This window comes from Vigna umbellata, chromosome 6 (genome assembly GCF_029865625.1).
Source record: "Vigna umbellata cultivar VRB3 chromosome 6, Vumbellata_1.0, whole genome shotgun sequence".
NCBI lineage: Eukaryota > Viridiplantae > Streptophyta > Magnoliopsida > Fabales > Fabaceae > Vigna > Vigna umbellata.
Window position 1 is genome coordinate 11,818,307 of NC_142170.1, and position 14,259 is coordinate 11,832,565.

Here is a 14,259-nt window from a genome sequence, read left to right on the forward strand (position 1 = left end):
TAGATTCCTTTAAGCTCTGTAAATATGGTTTAGGTTTGAGGTAAACTCATATTCAACTCACACTCTAATACGCCCTATTTACGACCCTTAACTTGAGCGTCAGAGTGTCTTTTGCAGGTACCTCTCCCCTTTTTTGTCACGAGGATGACCGAGAGGTAGCGGCTAATACTAAAAAAGACCGATCGATATAAATTAAAAGAATTCAAGCAGAATACACAAGTCAAAAGTCAATGTTTCGATCTCACAAAATTCTACCGATGTGAAATTTTACTTCATTTGGATTTAAAATTTTGACTGACTCCATTACTATATATTATTTGAAACAATTTGTATGATATGATACATTTTATTAAAAGAATATATGAATAACTTCAACATATTTTACAATAAAAATAATATTATTATTTAACTTTTTTGTAAAATAGAAGTTTTATATTAAATTTTAATTATATTTTTATAAATTAAAATTTATATATTTTTTAAAATTATGTGTATGTCTACCTAATCCATTTTTTGAACTTATTATTATTTTAATATTATCATAAGTCATTGTCGGTGAATATCATGAAATGGTACACTCTTATATTTGTAATATTTTCTTTATTTCATTTTTTAAATATTGAAATGTATATATGCAGAAGTACTTAATGTGTTTTACACACCCAGTTAATTACTTATATTGTTATACAAATAAGTAAAACAATCAAAATAATTATTTTTTACAAACGTCTCATTACTTGTAATAACAAAATTTATTTACATTTTTCAGAAAAATCCCGTATTTTTCTTAGTTCTATTGCTATTTTAATTCAATTCTTATATAATCATAGTTTATTATAAGGAATCTTTGACAGTGCAATGTTCAGAAACTCAAACTAGAAGTTTCTTTCATGACAGATGTTAATTGATTTGATTTTAGTTTAATCTATTTTAATTTAATTTAATTTTAATTTTTTTAAAATAAAATAATATTTCCTCAAATTAAAACACAATTTATTATTTGAATAAATATTATACTGATATTTTTTATTAAAAATACTTTTTTAATATTATATTATTATATATTATTATTTTATGCATTGTTTGCGACTTTAATCATTAAATTTTAATATAAATATTTCTGATAATATTTATGTGAATAATAAATTTGAATCAATTAAAAAACTAAATTTATTATTTATGTAAATAATATTAATTAATTTATTTTTAAGAAAACATACATTAATAATGTATCAGTTTTAAATATTTATTTATTTTTAAATATATTTATACTTAATAAATTTTAATTATGTTATGAATTAATAATATATAAGTAATATATTAAAAAGTTATTTTTAATAAAAAGAATATAATATAACATTTATATTAATAATAAATATTGTCCTACGACTACAATACTATTTTATTATGATAAAAATAAAAATTAAATTAAAATAAAGATAATAATATTTGATATTGACATTTTCTGAATTATATGACATAAATAATATCACGTGTTATATTAGAAGTTTAACATATGATAATTATTTTTTCACAAAAAAAAAATTTAAAAATACACATATTAAGACGTGACATAAAGTTAAAATACAGTTAAAATAATAATATTTTGAAGAAAGCCTAGTTAAAATAATTTTTCAAAAAGTTAACAAACAATTAAAACTTTTTTAAATAATACATAATTAATTTAAAAAAAAAACAAATATTCCAACTAAAGTACAAATAGGATTATGTCTTTATATTTTTATTATAATATTTCTAATTTTTTATCAATTCTTTTACATAAATCTTTTAATTTATATAACTTTCAAATAATAATTAAATTTTTATAAATTTAAATTAACCTAATAAATGTATTATATTTTTAAACACCCCGTGCTTTGCACATATCCAAATCCCAGTGCAGAAAACAAATAGGAAGGATGAGGAAGAGAGCGCTTCCCTCTCCAATAATTCAAAAATTAAAATATTGTTAATAAAAAGTAATAAAAATATAATGATAATATAAATTAGTTTATATCGTATTTACAATAAAATAATAATAATTATAATAAACTTATAAAATAATTATAATAAATATAATAATAATAGATATCACAATTTCACTCAAAGATAATTTAGTAAACATCTGATATTATTTATTATAATATTCTTTTAAATATATAATATCCATAAATTATAGACAAATTTTCATCTCCAATTTATTTAAATCAGACATTTTTACTCCTAACTAAACAATTCAAACGTCACCTTCTTTTCCTTTTAAATCAACTCAAATTCATTCTTCCATGTCTATCTTCTGGTAAACTCAAATTCACTTCTCGAAATTCATGTTATGATCCAAACACAGCCTTAGTGATGGACGCATAAAAAAACTCCTAGGATTTGAGGTCTTTAAGGACAAAACATGAGGAAGAAACTCGATTGGAACTAAGTTTTTTGTGTCAACGTGAACCAAAATATTGATTATTTACAACTTATGCGAGGTAGGTTCCAAATCAAAAGCTGCTTTCGCTGGTGAAGAACAAATTGAAAAACCTGGGTATCATCGGTTTTTGTTTGCGACCAAAATGTTTGTGCAAAAGTTTGAATGAAGGTAATACTTTCCCTGTTGCTTTTGATTAGCTCTATTTTTGTTAACGAGATTATAGTTCAGCACGACTATTTTTCATTTCTTAATTCGTTAGCATTTGAATAATGAAAAAAATAACAATGTCACAAACTCATGTGTTGATGTAGTCCCCACTAGACTTGGTTTATGTTTCACTGCTGGGAAATTGGAAAAAAAAGGACAAGAAATGAAGACAAGGCTAATATTGAAATGAGGAAGTTTCAAGGCATTAGAAGACTTGACATTTGAAGCAACTTTATTATGTCGTTGTAATAAGACAACTCGCGAAGTTCTCCAAGGACACAAGCTTAGCGCAGAAACCTATGCAATCAGATTCATCACCATGCCCTTAAGTTTAAATACTACATAGTTGTTTAGAGTTGAAGAGGGTTCTGTAACCTAGCCAAACAAACAGTAAGAAAAACAAAAGCCCCTTAGGTACCCTTTCGGTTTTTTATTTTTTAGAAGAGAGAGGGAGTTATTATTTACTTTGATTAATAGAGAGTCAGTATCAGAGGCTATTTAAATTTGTCGTCTGCATTGTGTAATCCAATCAAACAAGCAACGTATCTTAACCTGTTAATCTGCTTCGTTTTGGATACATTTTTCTTTTTGCACAAGAGTCCTGTCCACAATAAGGTTGCGAAAGTGACACTAACTTATTATGTCACAAAATTATTTTTATATCTCAGTTTTAACTTTGCGCAAAGCTCAATTTATAGCAGAACTATGCATTGTGGTGATGAGGTGTTAAGCAGATTGTGCTTTATCTATCATGCGCAAGTTGCTATCTAGTACGTAGGTGAAGGTCAATTCATTGAGTAAAGCCAAATTGATGGGTTTCTCTGTCTTCTCTCAAACTTTACTTGCAAATAATTGGTTCCTGTCCCTAGTATTTTCTCCACAATGTTGGTAATATCTGCATGGGACTGGAGCCATATTATATATAATGCGGATAAGTAGATAACATTTTACTCTCTTATTTAAAGGCAGCCTAATTGGTATTATCGGCACTTGTTGATTCCCTTGGTCTCTCTCTCTCTCTCTCTCTCTCTCTCTTTTGCTAAGAGCAAAGTATTCTTTGATGGAGGGAGATCAACTGGGCTCTGGTTACTCTTTTCCACCTGGCTTCAGATTCCACCCTTCTGATGAAGAACTCATAGTTCATTACTTGCGAAACAAAATCTGTTCACGTCCACTTCCAGCATCTATTATAGCTGAGATAGATCTCTACAAGTATAACCCGTGGGAGCTACCCAGTTTGTCCTTCGCCATGCACTCACTCCTTCTGTTTACCATGGGATAAGATAAACTTCTCCGAAATGCTTTCAAAGAGAAGAAAATAAAATTAAAATTTGAAGAACTTTTCTTCATGTGTTAAACTTATGCTTAAACTAGCTTCTTCAAAAGAAAATAACTTATGCATAGGTGAAAAGCAGATTTCTGGAGAAGATGAGACGAGAAAGTTTATATTATAAACTAGTTTTAGCTTATGAGATTTTTTACTTTATTTTCTTCTCTTATAAATGTTTCTGAAAAAAGTTTATTGAGAGACTTCCTAAGTTATGTTGATGAATGCAGTTGAGAAAAATGAAGCCTTTTTTTTGTTTTTGTTGTGAATTTGCAGATAAGTCTTTATTTGGAGAAGAAGAGTGGTATTTCTTTAGCCCAAGAGACAGAAAGTACCCAAATGGATTGAGACCAAACAGGGCAGCAGCCTCAGGATACTGGAAGGCAACAGGAACTGACAAGCCAATTCTTTCTTCCAATGGATCAAAGCGCATAGGAGTGAAGAAAGCTCTGGTGTTTTATTCAGGTCGACCTCCTAAGGGATCTAAGACGGATTGGATCATGAATGAGTATAGATTGATTGATACAATTACCAAATCCCCCAGGCTAAAAGGCTCCATGCGGGTAAGTATTCTTGTAAACAAACATTTTGGTTCCCTGGGAAGAAGATAACCAGTTTAGGACAACAGGATATTTATAGCAGAATTTCTTTCAAACAGGATCTTGATCCACATAAACTAGCAATTCCATTTGGTTTCATATTTCCTAGCAGTAGGTTTAAACAGACATGATTACTACTAGTAACTTACGAGTGTTTGAATAAAGAAATGCAGTATATTACAGTCTAAATAAAAACAGTATCTTGTCCAGCTAAAAGGGTCGGTCTGATGTCCCTATGAAAATGGAGATAAAAATTCCATCGTTAAAAATATCACTCCCAATTTTAAGGAGATATAAAACTATTGTAAGAATGAACAGTTCTTTAAGTTTTAACATAATTAAGTAAACTTCAACCAGTCTGCTAAAAACTCGTAACAAAGCGATTTGAACAGCATAGTAAAGTATAGTATAGATTCCATTGATGAACAGCATGAAACGGGCAACTTCTCAAAGGTACGAATTTAGAGCTCAGTTTTATGCACGTAAATTAGATTTATGGATTACTAAAATGCTAGGATTATTTTTCTACTAAGATAACTTGTGAGGTCTATTCTTTGTATTTTCAAACGTGTTTCTGAAACTACGATACCTTATTCATAGTACATGAACTTCATGCAATAATAAGCATCTGTCTTGTTGTGACAGTTGGATGACTGGGTATTATGCCGGGTTCGACATAAAGGCTACTCTTCGAAGATATCAGGTGAAAATCAAGAGAATCCTAGTGAACTAAACCTGTCTGCAAAACTACCGAGGAGTGAAGGATATCCAACAAACATGAACTGTCGGGCTGACATGATCACTGATTATCAATACAAAGACTATCAGATCATAGCCTCTATTCTTGTCGGTGCACCTGTATCTCCCACTGAAAACATGCCAAATATGAGCTTTAAGGGCTGCAAAGGCACCAATCTAGTTTCAGTTTTTGAAGATGGTTTCACTAAAGTGAATTCTCAAATGACATTTCCTTCTTTGGACAGTTACTTCAACCCTCTGACAAGAAAATCCAATGAAGATGAACAGTATGGAAATCTCATCTCTTTTAACAGGAAGTTCAACGCTGAGGACAAAATGGACGAATCACCTAGCAAGGTGTTGGCCAGTAGAGAATTGAACTGCTATAACCAAAACCAGTCTGAAGATGACATTTTCAGCGGGAACCCACCAGACACTGGCATCAATTTTCAAGAGCTTAACGATTTAGTCTTTACAGGAAGGTACCCTCAGTGATGAAAGTTCTTATTATAATTTATAAGACAGTCGACGTTCTTTCACTTCACAGGTATGACGTAGATGTAACCGGAAGGATGATAGCCCGAAATATTCAAGCGAATGATTGATCTTTTTCTTTATGCATGGCTAACATGGGGCAGTATAGAAGTTTCCATGTATTCGTGAAATTACTAGGAAACAATGTAAATAATGCCCCAGCCAATTAGCTTCTTGAGCGTGACCTGTGTCAGTTCAACTAGTACTTTATCCTACCTAGTAATCATAGCGTGTAGAAACATTTGTATCTATCCAACCTACAGGAGTTGCTTCTTATTTAAAAGTCTCATGTAAGTAACAAGAACATCTACAAGTTGCTGCGTATTGGCGTACTGTAATACCTTCTCAGGAGTTTTTATTTTACTTTTAAATGACTTGTATCATTTCACATCACTTGTAATTTGTTCTGCATGTTTTAATCGAAAGGTCAAATTTTATAAATTTACAATTTTTATTACTTTTTAATTTTACTTTAATTTTTACCACTCCAAAAATTAATTTAATTATTATAATTAATTTTTGTTATGAAGACCTCTTTATTATACATGCTCTGAGCCTATTTATTATACTTTAGCGTCGAACCAGCATAAAAGTTTATATGCATTCAGAAAATTTTGCAGTTCACTTTGAACCATTTGTTTCCGTCACTGATTTAACATAAATGGTAATTGAGGTCATATTTAATAACAAAAGTTGTTTTGTGAGAGGTTATGTAACAATGGCGTTAGAAGACAGGTGTGCCCCAAACATCAATCTTCTAACTTAGTATGCAGAGAGTTACATGCCAAGAGAAACAGTAGGCAAGACTTATAGAAAAGAGCGATGATATATTAAAGTGGCCATTAATACATCAAAGAATTACAAAGCACATTGGTAAAGTGTATGTTGCCATTCTCCAGCAGCTGAACCATGATGTAGTGTTCGAAATTTACAGTGACAGCCCTCAGATAGCACAAGGATGCAATACCATGTTACAACCGGATACCAGTACAACAAGGGAAATGATTCAAGATCAAGTCACCTCAGAGCACTGAAATAAAGAGAAGATGTTGTATTAGCCAGCAGACGAGGGAGTACAGAATTAGCATAAATAAAGAAATTAATAAACACTTTTGCTTAGTTTTGTTATGATGAAAACAATCGCAGCTTACTTGTATAAATACATAACGATTCCAAGAAGAACACAGAGTAGAATGATGTCGATGACAAAGTTTCGACTAGACCTTATCTGGAGAGGAAACAAAAGATTGCAAATCAATTGAAACTTGCAATTTGAAAGTTTTCACAGAAAGGAGAGTGCAATTAATCATGTCAGTTACCTCGTTAAGAGTTTTCTTCAGCTTCACGTTAGTGTTTCTCAGTTCAGCTGTTGTCTTATCCACCTGTGTAATCAGACCACGCAATTCATATGCATTCATGACAATATTATTCAGTGAAATCTACCTATCTATCTATCTGAACAGAGAAAAGCATGACTGAAGAAATATCTGTTTTACCTTTTTGTCAATTTCGTCCATTAGTGGAACTTGCCGATCCAATTCCTGAACATAGTTGGGGGAATATGAGAAAAAGATTACCTTCTTAAAAAACCCAACATCTTTCAACAAAATTCCCAAACAGAGATAGATGCATAACAGAACAAACCTCATTCATATCTTGGGCCAGTTCCTTCAAGGTATCCAATCCCTCCGATATGATATCAAGTCCTTCATCCTGTACAAATAAAAAATTGACTCATCAAGACTATACATAGATCAGTCTGTGGAAAATACCATAAAATGACGATAAACGCAGGCAGTTCCTGATTTAACGATTAACGTAGACAAGAAGGTAATTGGAATACTGAAGAAATCTTGCAAACCTGTTTCTTCCTGCGCATCTCATACTCTTGTCGGAACTGACTGGATTCTTCACTTTGTTGGAAATATTCAGTATCATGTTGTCCCTCTGAGGTTGTGAATGAAAGAGACGATCATAATTAACAATTAATTCAGATGCTGCTGATGGTAAATGCGTTTAATACTAGTAATGCGGATCACCTGAGTCAAACTTGACATATGGCTGTGATGAGTCAGCAGTCCATCCTGCAGTTTGAATAGAAGCACCAGAAATACCATCAGGTATTGCTTGGATTCTCTCGGGCAATGCCAGAACAAGATCCTGACGAATGGCCATATCCTCTTTTGTGAGACCTTTAACCTGTTAATGTTACCATTAGATTTTAAATGCAACCAAAGCCTTGCTTCCATTATTACAAGTTGAAGATAGCATAGACCCAAGGCACAAAGCAAACTGAAGCATATCTTCCCTATTCTGAAAATATATCTGAATAGCAGTTATTTTATTTTCATTCATCGATTTCTCGCTGAAACGTATACACCAATAGAAGGTGGGCCATTAAGCACATTTGAAAGATTTCAGAAAGACAATATCTTGATCCAGCCTACCCTCAACCAGTGACAAAGGGACTGTAGTGAAAGCAAAACTAAAGAATGGAACTTATTTTTTAAGCTTGTTCAACCAGACAAATTATTCAAATTGATGATCAGAATCATCTGCATCTCATCCATATCTTCATCCTTCTGAAGATTTTTATGTAAAAGTCATTCCTTCTTTCTTTATTTGGTGTACAATAACTAAATGAAGATTTTTATTAAACTACTCAAATCTCCCACCACTGGGCCAATTAGGTTGGCCATTCCTTCTAAGGCCATAAAAAACATTAAAAAAAGAAATGTCAATACGGTATTTTTTGTTTAAACAAAGTTGGAATGGATTTTCTGTCTGTTAATAATATTTTACCCTGGCATGTTCCACAATCACCTCCCCTGTTGACATGCTGATAGAAAAACAAGTCCTTTGTTGTAGCATACATTAAATGTAAATAAAAGTGCACTTAATAAAGGGGAAAACGGTGAAGAAACAAAACAGAGAAACGTTAGAGGTGATGAATAGGTTGAGAAAGAAGGTTGGTGGACCTTCTTATGCAGTAATTTGCGCAGTCTAGGAATCTCGTCCATGAGTCTACCCTTTGTCCGACGAACCTCCGCATTCAAAGCCGCAGCAACTGCCCTGTTGGTCTCCGTGGAAGCAGCCTCCGATTTCTGCATCGAAGCAAAGAGGGAGATGCAGTGAATTTCGAAGAAAAGCAACGCGGAAAGATATGAAAAGGGAAGGGAAGAGAAGGGAACGTTGAGAGCGGTCTGAATGCTGGATTCGACAGCTGCATAGAGGCGAGCAAAGGCGTCGTCGCCATAGGCGTTTTGCTCGCGCTGCTTGTCGATGTCGTATTTGTCATATTTGTGACAAATGGTATCGACGCGGAAGAGAATGTCGATGACAGACATTGTTGCCGTTGCTGTGGATTCTCCTCAGGTTGATTCTCTGCGGGGGAAACTCTGCAAAATAAGGAGTGGCAATGGATACGGTGACAGAATGGGGAGAGAGAAAGTTGTTGAAGTTCTTCTTTTTTGTTACTCTCCACTCTTCCATCTCAAACGCAAACCAGCCGTTCAACGCACAATTCGCTTCCACAACCCTTCTCCACGCATTACCATTGCCAATGCATGCATGTCTTTCCCTTACCTTTTTCGCCTCATTATAGTTACCGTCACCTTTTTATTAATAAATGCTTTAACTGTTAATCAAGTTAGTTAATTCAAAACTCAATTTTTCTTTTTCTTTTTTTATAAATTTTACCAAGAAAAATAATGTATATGAAGGTTCTTTTGTTGTTTGGTTGTTTTAGGAATGTATTTCCATGAAAAATGATTTTTAGAATAAAAGTAAGAGAAAGAAATAACCAAGGATAATATTAAAAGAAAATGAAACAATACTTTGTAAATAAAAAATTTAAATTTCTTATTTTTCTATCATGTTCAATCAGAAATTGGATCTTTTCTCTTCGTTTTCAACCATGAATGGCCTCCCATCGTGTTCACAAGTGCACAAGGCGGCGACCCAAACAAAGGAAGCTGTCTATATTAGTTTTAAAGATTATTTTTTAATTTTAGCCTTCTATAAGTGAGAAATAAGATTTATATCACATAAAGTAAATAAAAGTAAATACGCAAATCTTATAATAGAAACACCCAAAAAATCGAGAAAAATATATTTTAGTTGAAGTATATATATCTCTGTGTAATTTTGTAATAGTTTTAGAAACTAAACAGTTTCTTTTAATAAATCTCATATTAGATTAATTTTAGATTTTTGTATTATTTTTTAGTTGTTTTAATAATTATTTTAAAATATAGTATAATATTAATATTAGAAAAATACTGAATTTCACCCCAATTAAGAAAAAACATCTCCATTGTGTTGGGTTAGATTGAATCTTCTGGAAATCAACTCTAAAAGATCTCTATCCGTGTGTAACAATGTGACAAACATCTATGTCTTTATAAATATGGATTTTTTCACCAAAAAACCTAGTTTCTTGTAAAAATTGAGAAAGACAATTGGATTGGACCATCAAACACCGAGCACATTCTAGAATGAAGGTAGAAATGATCAGACTCCACCTGTTTAATTTCAAAATCGCTCATTTGATTCAGTTTAACGATGTGTTCTGAAAACCATTCCTGCAGAAAAATATCTCAATTCGATTTCGGACTAGAAAATAAAAACAAAGCTAATGTTGATAACAAGCAAACTAATTGATATACGTGATCAGATAAAGAAACAACATAGATTGAAATTTAAAGGCGCATTTGACTTCACAAGAACAAAATACTGAAATTGCAAATGTCAATAAAAAGCCGAAAATAAAGCAAGGTGGATCAGAACAACAGATCCGAAAGAGGATCGTAAGATCAGGCGCCGCCAGATTTGGAGCGGTAGAGTTTGCCGAAGACGTGGAGGGCGGTGACGAAGCCGATGAAGCAGAGGCTCATCACCAGCACCACCGTCGGTGAAATCTTCAGCCCGGGAGCATCGTCCGTGTAGAACCTCAGCATGTTTCCGCCTCCACCGCCGCCGACACTGGTGGCGGTGGAGCTGTTTCCACTAGCAACACGGCGACGGCGCATGCCGGCGGTGGCAGCAGCGGAACCACGGGGAGCCGCGATTCCTGGTCGGGCGGCCGTTGAAGTGGAGGACTGAGACTGAGAGGAACCTCTGGCCATGTCGCAAACGCAAGGATGAAGAAGGTAGCAGAGAAATTGGGAAATGAAGTTTGACGAGAGGAGAAGAAGAAAGAAAGAATTAGGGTTACAATAGTAAAATTAGAAGAGTCTCATAAAACTTGCGTTTTCGTGGGTTATTAAAATATAATGTGATAACAAAATTATGTGTAAACTTTTATTTTTTTATTCTATACCTACTCAATACTAACAAAATTACGTGTTATTTTTAAACTAAAAAAATATTAGTTTTTTATTTAGTGTGGAATAAATGTAGAAAAATTAGAAGGTATAATATATCATTTTTTAAATATTATAATCATTTAATTTTAGTTGTGATAAGAAATCTAGTTTTTTTTTTCTATAACAAGATTGATAAAATAAATTATACTGTATTATCTTAATTATTTTGTTTTTTTTTTTGCATGTTTTTAAAGAATTTCTTTTGATTCTATAGTATAAAAGAGTTGGATTAAGAAATTATTAATGGGGTAGTTGGTCGGCCAAGAGAAGCATTTATCTCTCTCAGAATAATCCTTCAATAGATTTATTTTATCTAAAAATATTGAAAAATAAAATTCATAAATTTCAATAATTTATTATTTTTCTATAATTGGGATGAGTTAAATATTTGTAAATAATTAATCTTATAGGTTATATTTACTTATATTTTAAATAATGTATATCTTGAACTAAGTTTATTTAATGAATATCATAGATCGTTTTGAAATGGAAAAGTAATTATTACTACGTTATAAATTTGGATATTTTCCTTTAGCGAGTTTTAATATTGTAAAAAATTACCTTAAAACATACTTGAAATTAATTTGAAGACTTCATAAAATTAAATCAGATTTACGCTAAATATTTTGTTGGTTTAAATATGAGATGTCTAAGAAAAGAATGGAAGAAAACATGGAGAGGATAAAAGTTGAGATGAATTTTATGTAAGAAAGTTATTTGGATTGGTAAAATTAAAAAAATAAAATGAATGAATTTTGCACTTTATTACAAAATATAAAGTATATCAAAATTCCAACTTATTTCATTTCTTTTATCTTTTAAATTTTGAATTATTTTTGTAATGAATGAACACATTTTCTTATTTATAATGATTTTTTATTTTAATAATAGAAAATATTTTAGATAAATTAGTATTTAAATTGTGACTATATTAATTATATTTTTTTTCTCAAAAATTGGTTATTATTTAAGAATTTTATTACCGTATTAATTTTTTTAAAATTATTTATATAAACTTAAGATATTTATATTTATCTCAAAGGATCAAAGACTGTTATAAGAATTATAGCATATAATACTAACAACTTAGTTGATCACAATTTTCATTAGAGTAAATTCATTTTTTTTCTTTTCTAACTATTTTGAAAATATTGCATGTTATTTATACTTATTTCTTTGAGATCAAAGATTATTATAAGAGTTATAGCGGATAATACTAACACCTTAATTGATCCCAACTTTTATTAAAGTAAATTCATTTTTTTTTCTGATTATTTTGAAAATATTGCATGATATGGTGTCTTTACGGATTTGTGTGATTGAAAAATATTCAAGATAAATACCTACTTGTCTATAATTATTAGAATGTGTTTATATCATTAATCTGAGTTATTTTTATATAGATAAAGTATCATGTGAGAGTTAGAGTCTTTAACATAGTAAAAGTTTAATATAGGTAAGAAAAACTAATTCGTTTTTTTATTATTTTGTTTTGGTTGAAATTTGTTGTAGAAATATATGGTGATTTGTTCATTTTTGCTGCTAAAATATTTGATTTTATGTTGATAGAATGACAATTTGTCTAAATATGAGTTGTTTTTATCAATATTATTGAATTATATATAATAAAATTGAAATGTATTTTATTGTATGAATTTGAGAGTGCTTATTTATCTTTGACACGTCATTTTGGTCAATTTATATGATATTATTTTTAGTGTTTGGTTGTTGAGCAACTTATTCTTTTGTTAAGCGAAAATAAATTGATGAAAATACAATGAGCTTAGAATAAACTATACATTAGTTGATTGAGGATTCATTAATCATATATATTTTTGATAGATATCTTTCAAAACAAGTGAGAGTGCTTGATGAACGAATCTAAGTTTTGAAGATTTTTCAGCTTGGTCTTGTTGGGTGAGCTTCTATATCCATTGAGTGAAAGGAAAAGATTTTAAAAATAAAATAAATATTCTTGGGAGTGCTTATTTATCTTGACATGTTATTTTGGTCAATTTATGTGATATTATTTTCAGTGCTTGGTTGTTGAACAACTTATTCCTTCGATAAACGAAAATAAATTGATGAAAATACAATGAGCTTAGAATAAACTATACATTAGATGATTGAAGATTCATCAAGTATACATATTTTCAGAGGTATCTTTCTAAACAAGTGAGAGTGCTTGATCAATAAGTTTGAGTTTTGAAGATTTCTCAGCTTGGTCTTGTTGAGTGAGCTTCTATATCCATTGAGTGAAAGGGAAATATTTTAAAAATAAAATAAAACATTCTTAATGTTTTTGTGGTTTGGTAGAACTTTAGGTTTTACTAAAATCTACTCTGAGTTTATGTGTAGCCTCGTAAAACTTAGGATTTTGCCAAAATTTACTGAATGTGTGTGACCTAATATAACATTGGATTTTGCCAGAGTCTAATATATGACTTAGTAAGTGTTTTACAAAAATCCATCATAGAATGTTATTTGATATCTATATATGTATTTAGTGTGAATGTAGTTATTTCTAGAAAGAAAATATTACATTAAATGATTTTAAAATGTATTGAGTGATAATTTTGAGAATGAGATCATTATAACTTTACTAATATTGGACTCATATACAGAAAGATATTAAGTAGTAAAAGTTGATGAATATTTCCATTATAAAAAGGTTATCATAATAAAGTTGATAAAAATTTCCCAAAGTTATCATGATATAACCTTTCTTTTTGTTGATATTTTAATATATATTTATATAATTAGTTATCTCCTTTTAAATTTAAAGAAGATTTATTTAAAAAACATTAGAAAGACTTATATATGTAATAATTAATGTAATGTTACTTATTATTAATTAAATAAAACTCAATGTTTCAATTTGGAACGATAAAGAATTATCTTATTTGCATTTGAACTTTTATATTATTTCTAGTAAATAAATACACATTAAGCATTATTCTTTTATTTGCATATTGATTTTTTATATTATTTATAGTAAATAAATGCATATTAAGCATTATTGTTTTATTGTGAATGGCATCAGTGTATAATTCGTTGGAAAAC

The 14,259-nt window shown here is 30.4% G+C and overlaps 3 protein-coding genes across 3 annotated transcripts; 1 reads left to right on the forward strand and 2 right to left on the reverse strand.

Annotated features, from left to right (window-relative positions):
• The first annotated feature begins 3,608 nt into the window (after nucleotides 1-3,608).
• Nucleotides 3,609-6,213, forward strand: LOC124843625 (NAC transcription factor 56-like). The gene is made up of 3 exons (XM_047320421.2): nucleotides 3,609-3,867; nucleotides 4,236-4,522; nucleotides 5,204-6,213. Exons 1-3 carry the CDS (start codon nucleotides 3,693-3,695, stop codon nucleotides 5,789-5,791), a joined length of 1,050 nt encoding a protein of 349 aa, XP_047176377.2. The 5' UTR covers nucleotides 3,609-3,692; the 3' UTR covers nucleotides 5,792-6,213.
• A 343-nt stretch (nucleotides 6,214-6,556) lies between these two features.
• Nucleotides 6,557-9,397, reverse strand: LOC124843626 (syntaxin-71-like). Its single transcript, XM_047320422.2, has 9 exons — nucleotides 9,022-9,397; nucleotides 8,809-8,934; nucleotides 7,870-8,029; nucleotides 7,692-7,777; nucleotides 7,475-7,543; nucleotides 7,327-7,371; nucleotides 7,150-7,212; nucleotides 6,982-7,058; nucleotides 6,557-6,860 (listed from the first exon to the last, which is right to left on the reverse strand). The coding sequence occupies exons 1-9, from the start codon at nucleotides 9,175-9,177 to the stop codon at nucleotides 6,848-6,850; spliced, it is 795 nt and encodes a 264-aa protein (XP_047176378.2). The 5' UTR covers nucleotides 9,178-9,397; the 3' UTR covers nucleotides 6,557-6,847.
• A 1,109-nt stretch (nucleotides 9,398-10,506) lies between these two features.
• On the reverse strand, nucleotides 10,507-11,065 carry LOC148196796 (uncharacterized). Its single transcript, XM_088092633.1, has one exon. It carries the CDS (start codon nucleotides 10,954-10,956, stop codon nucleotides 10,645-10,647), a length of 312 nt encoding a protein of 103 aa, XP_087948759.1. The 5' UTR covers nucleotides 10,957-11,065; the 3' UTR covers nucleotides 10,507-10,644.
• Between the last annotated feature and the right edge of the window lie 3,194 nt (nucleotides 11,066-14,259).

Coding starts and splice junctions, on each gene's coding strand:
- LOC124843625 (XM_047320421.2), top strand. CDS start 3,693: ATGGAGGGAGATCAACTGGGCTCTGGTTACTCTTTTCCACCTGGCTTC. Junction 3,868..4,235: donor TAACCCGTGGGAGCTACCCA/GTTTGTCCTTCG, acceptor GTGAATTTGCAG/ATAAGTCTTTATTTGGAGAA. Junction 4,523..5,203: donor GGCTAAAAGGCTCCATGCGG/GTAAGTATTCTT, acceptor TTGTTGTGACAG/TTGGATGACTGGGTATTATG.
- LOC148196796 (XM_088092633.1), bottom strand. CDS start 10,956: ATGGCCAGAGGTTCCTCTCAGTCTCAGTCCTCCACTTCAACGGCCGCC.
- LOC124843626 (XM_047320422.2), bottom strand. CDS start 9,177: ATGTCTGTCATCGACATTCTCTTCCGCGTCGATACCATTTGTCACAAA. Junction 8,935..9,021: donor GCATTCAGACCGCTCTCAAC/GTTCCCTTCTCT, acceptor GCTTCGATGCAG/AAATCGGAGGCTGCTTCCAC. Junction 7,544..7,691: donor AGATGCGCAGGAAGAAACAG/GTTTGCAAGATT, acceptor TTATTTGTACAG/GATGAAGGACTTGATATCAT.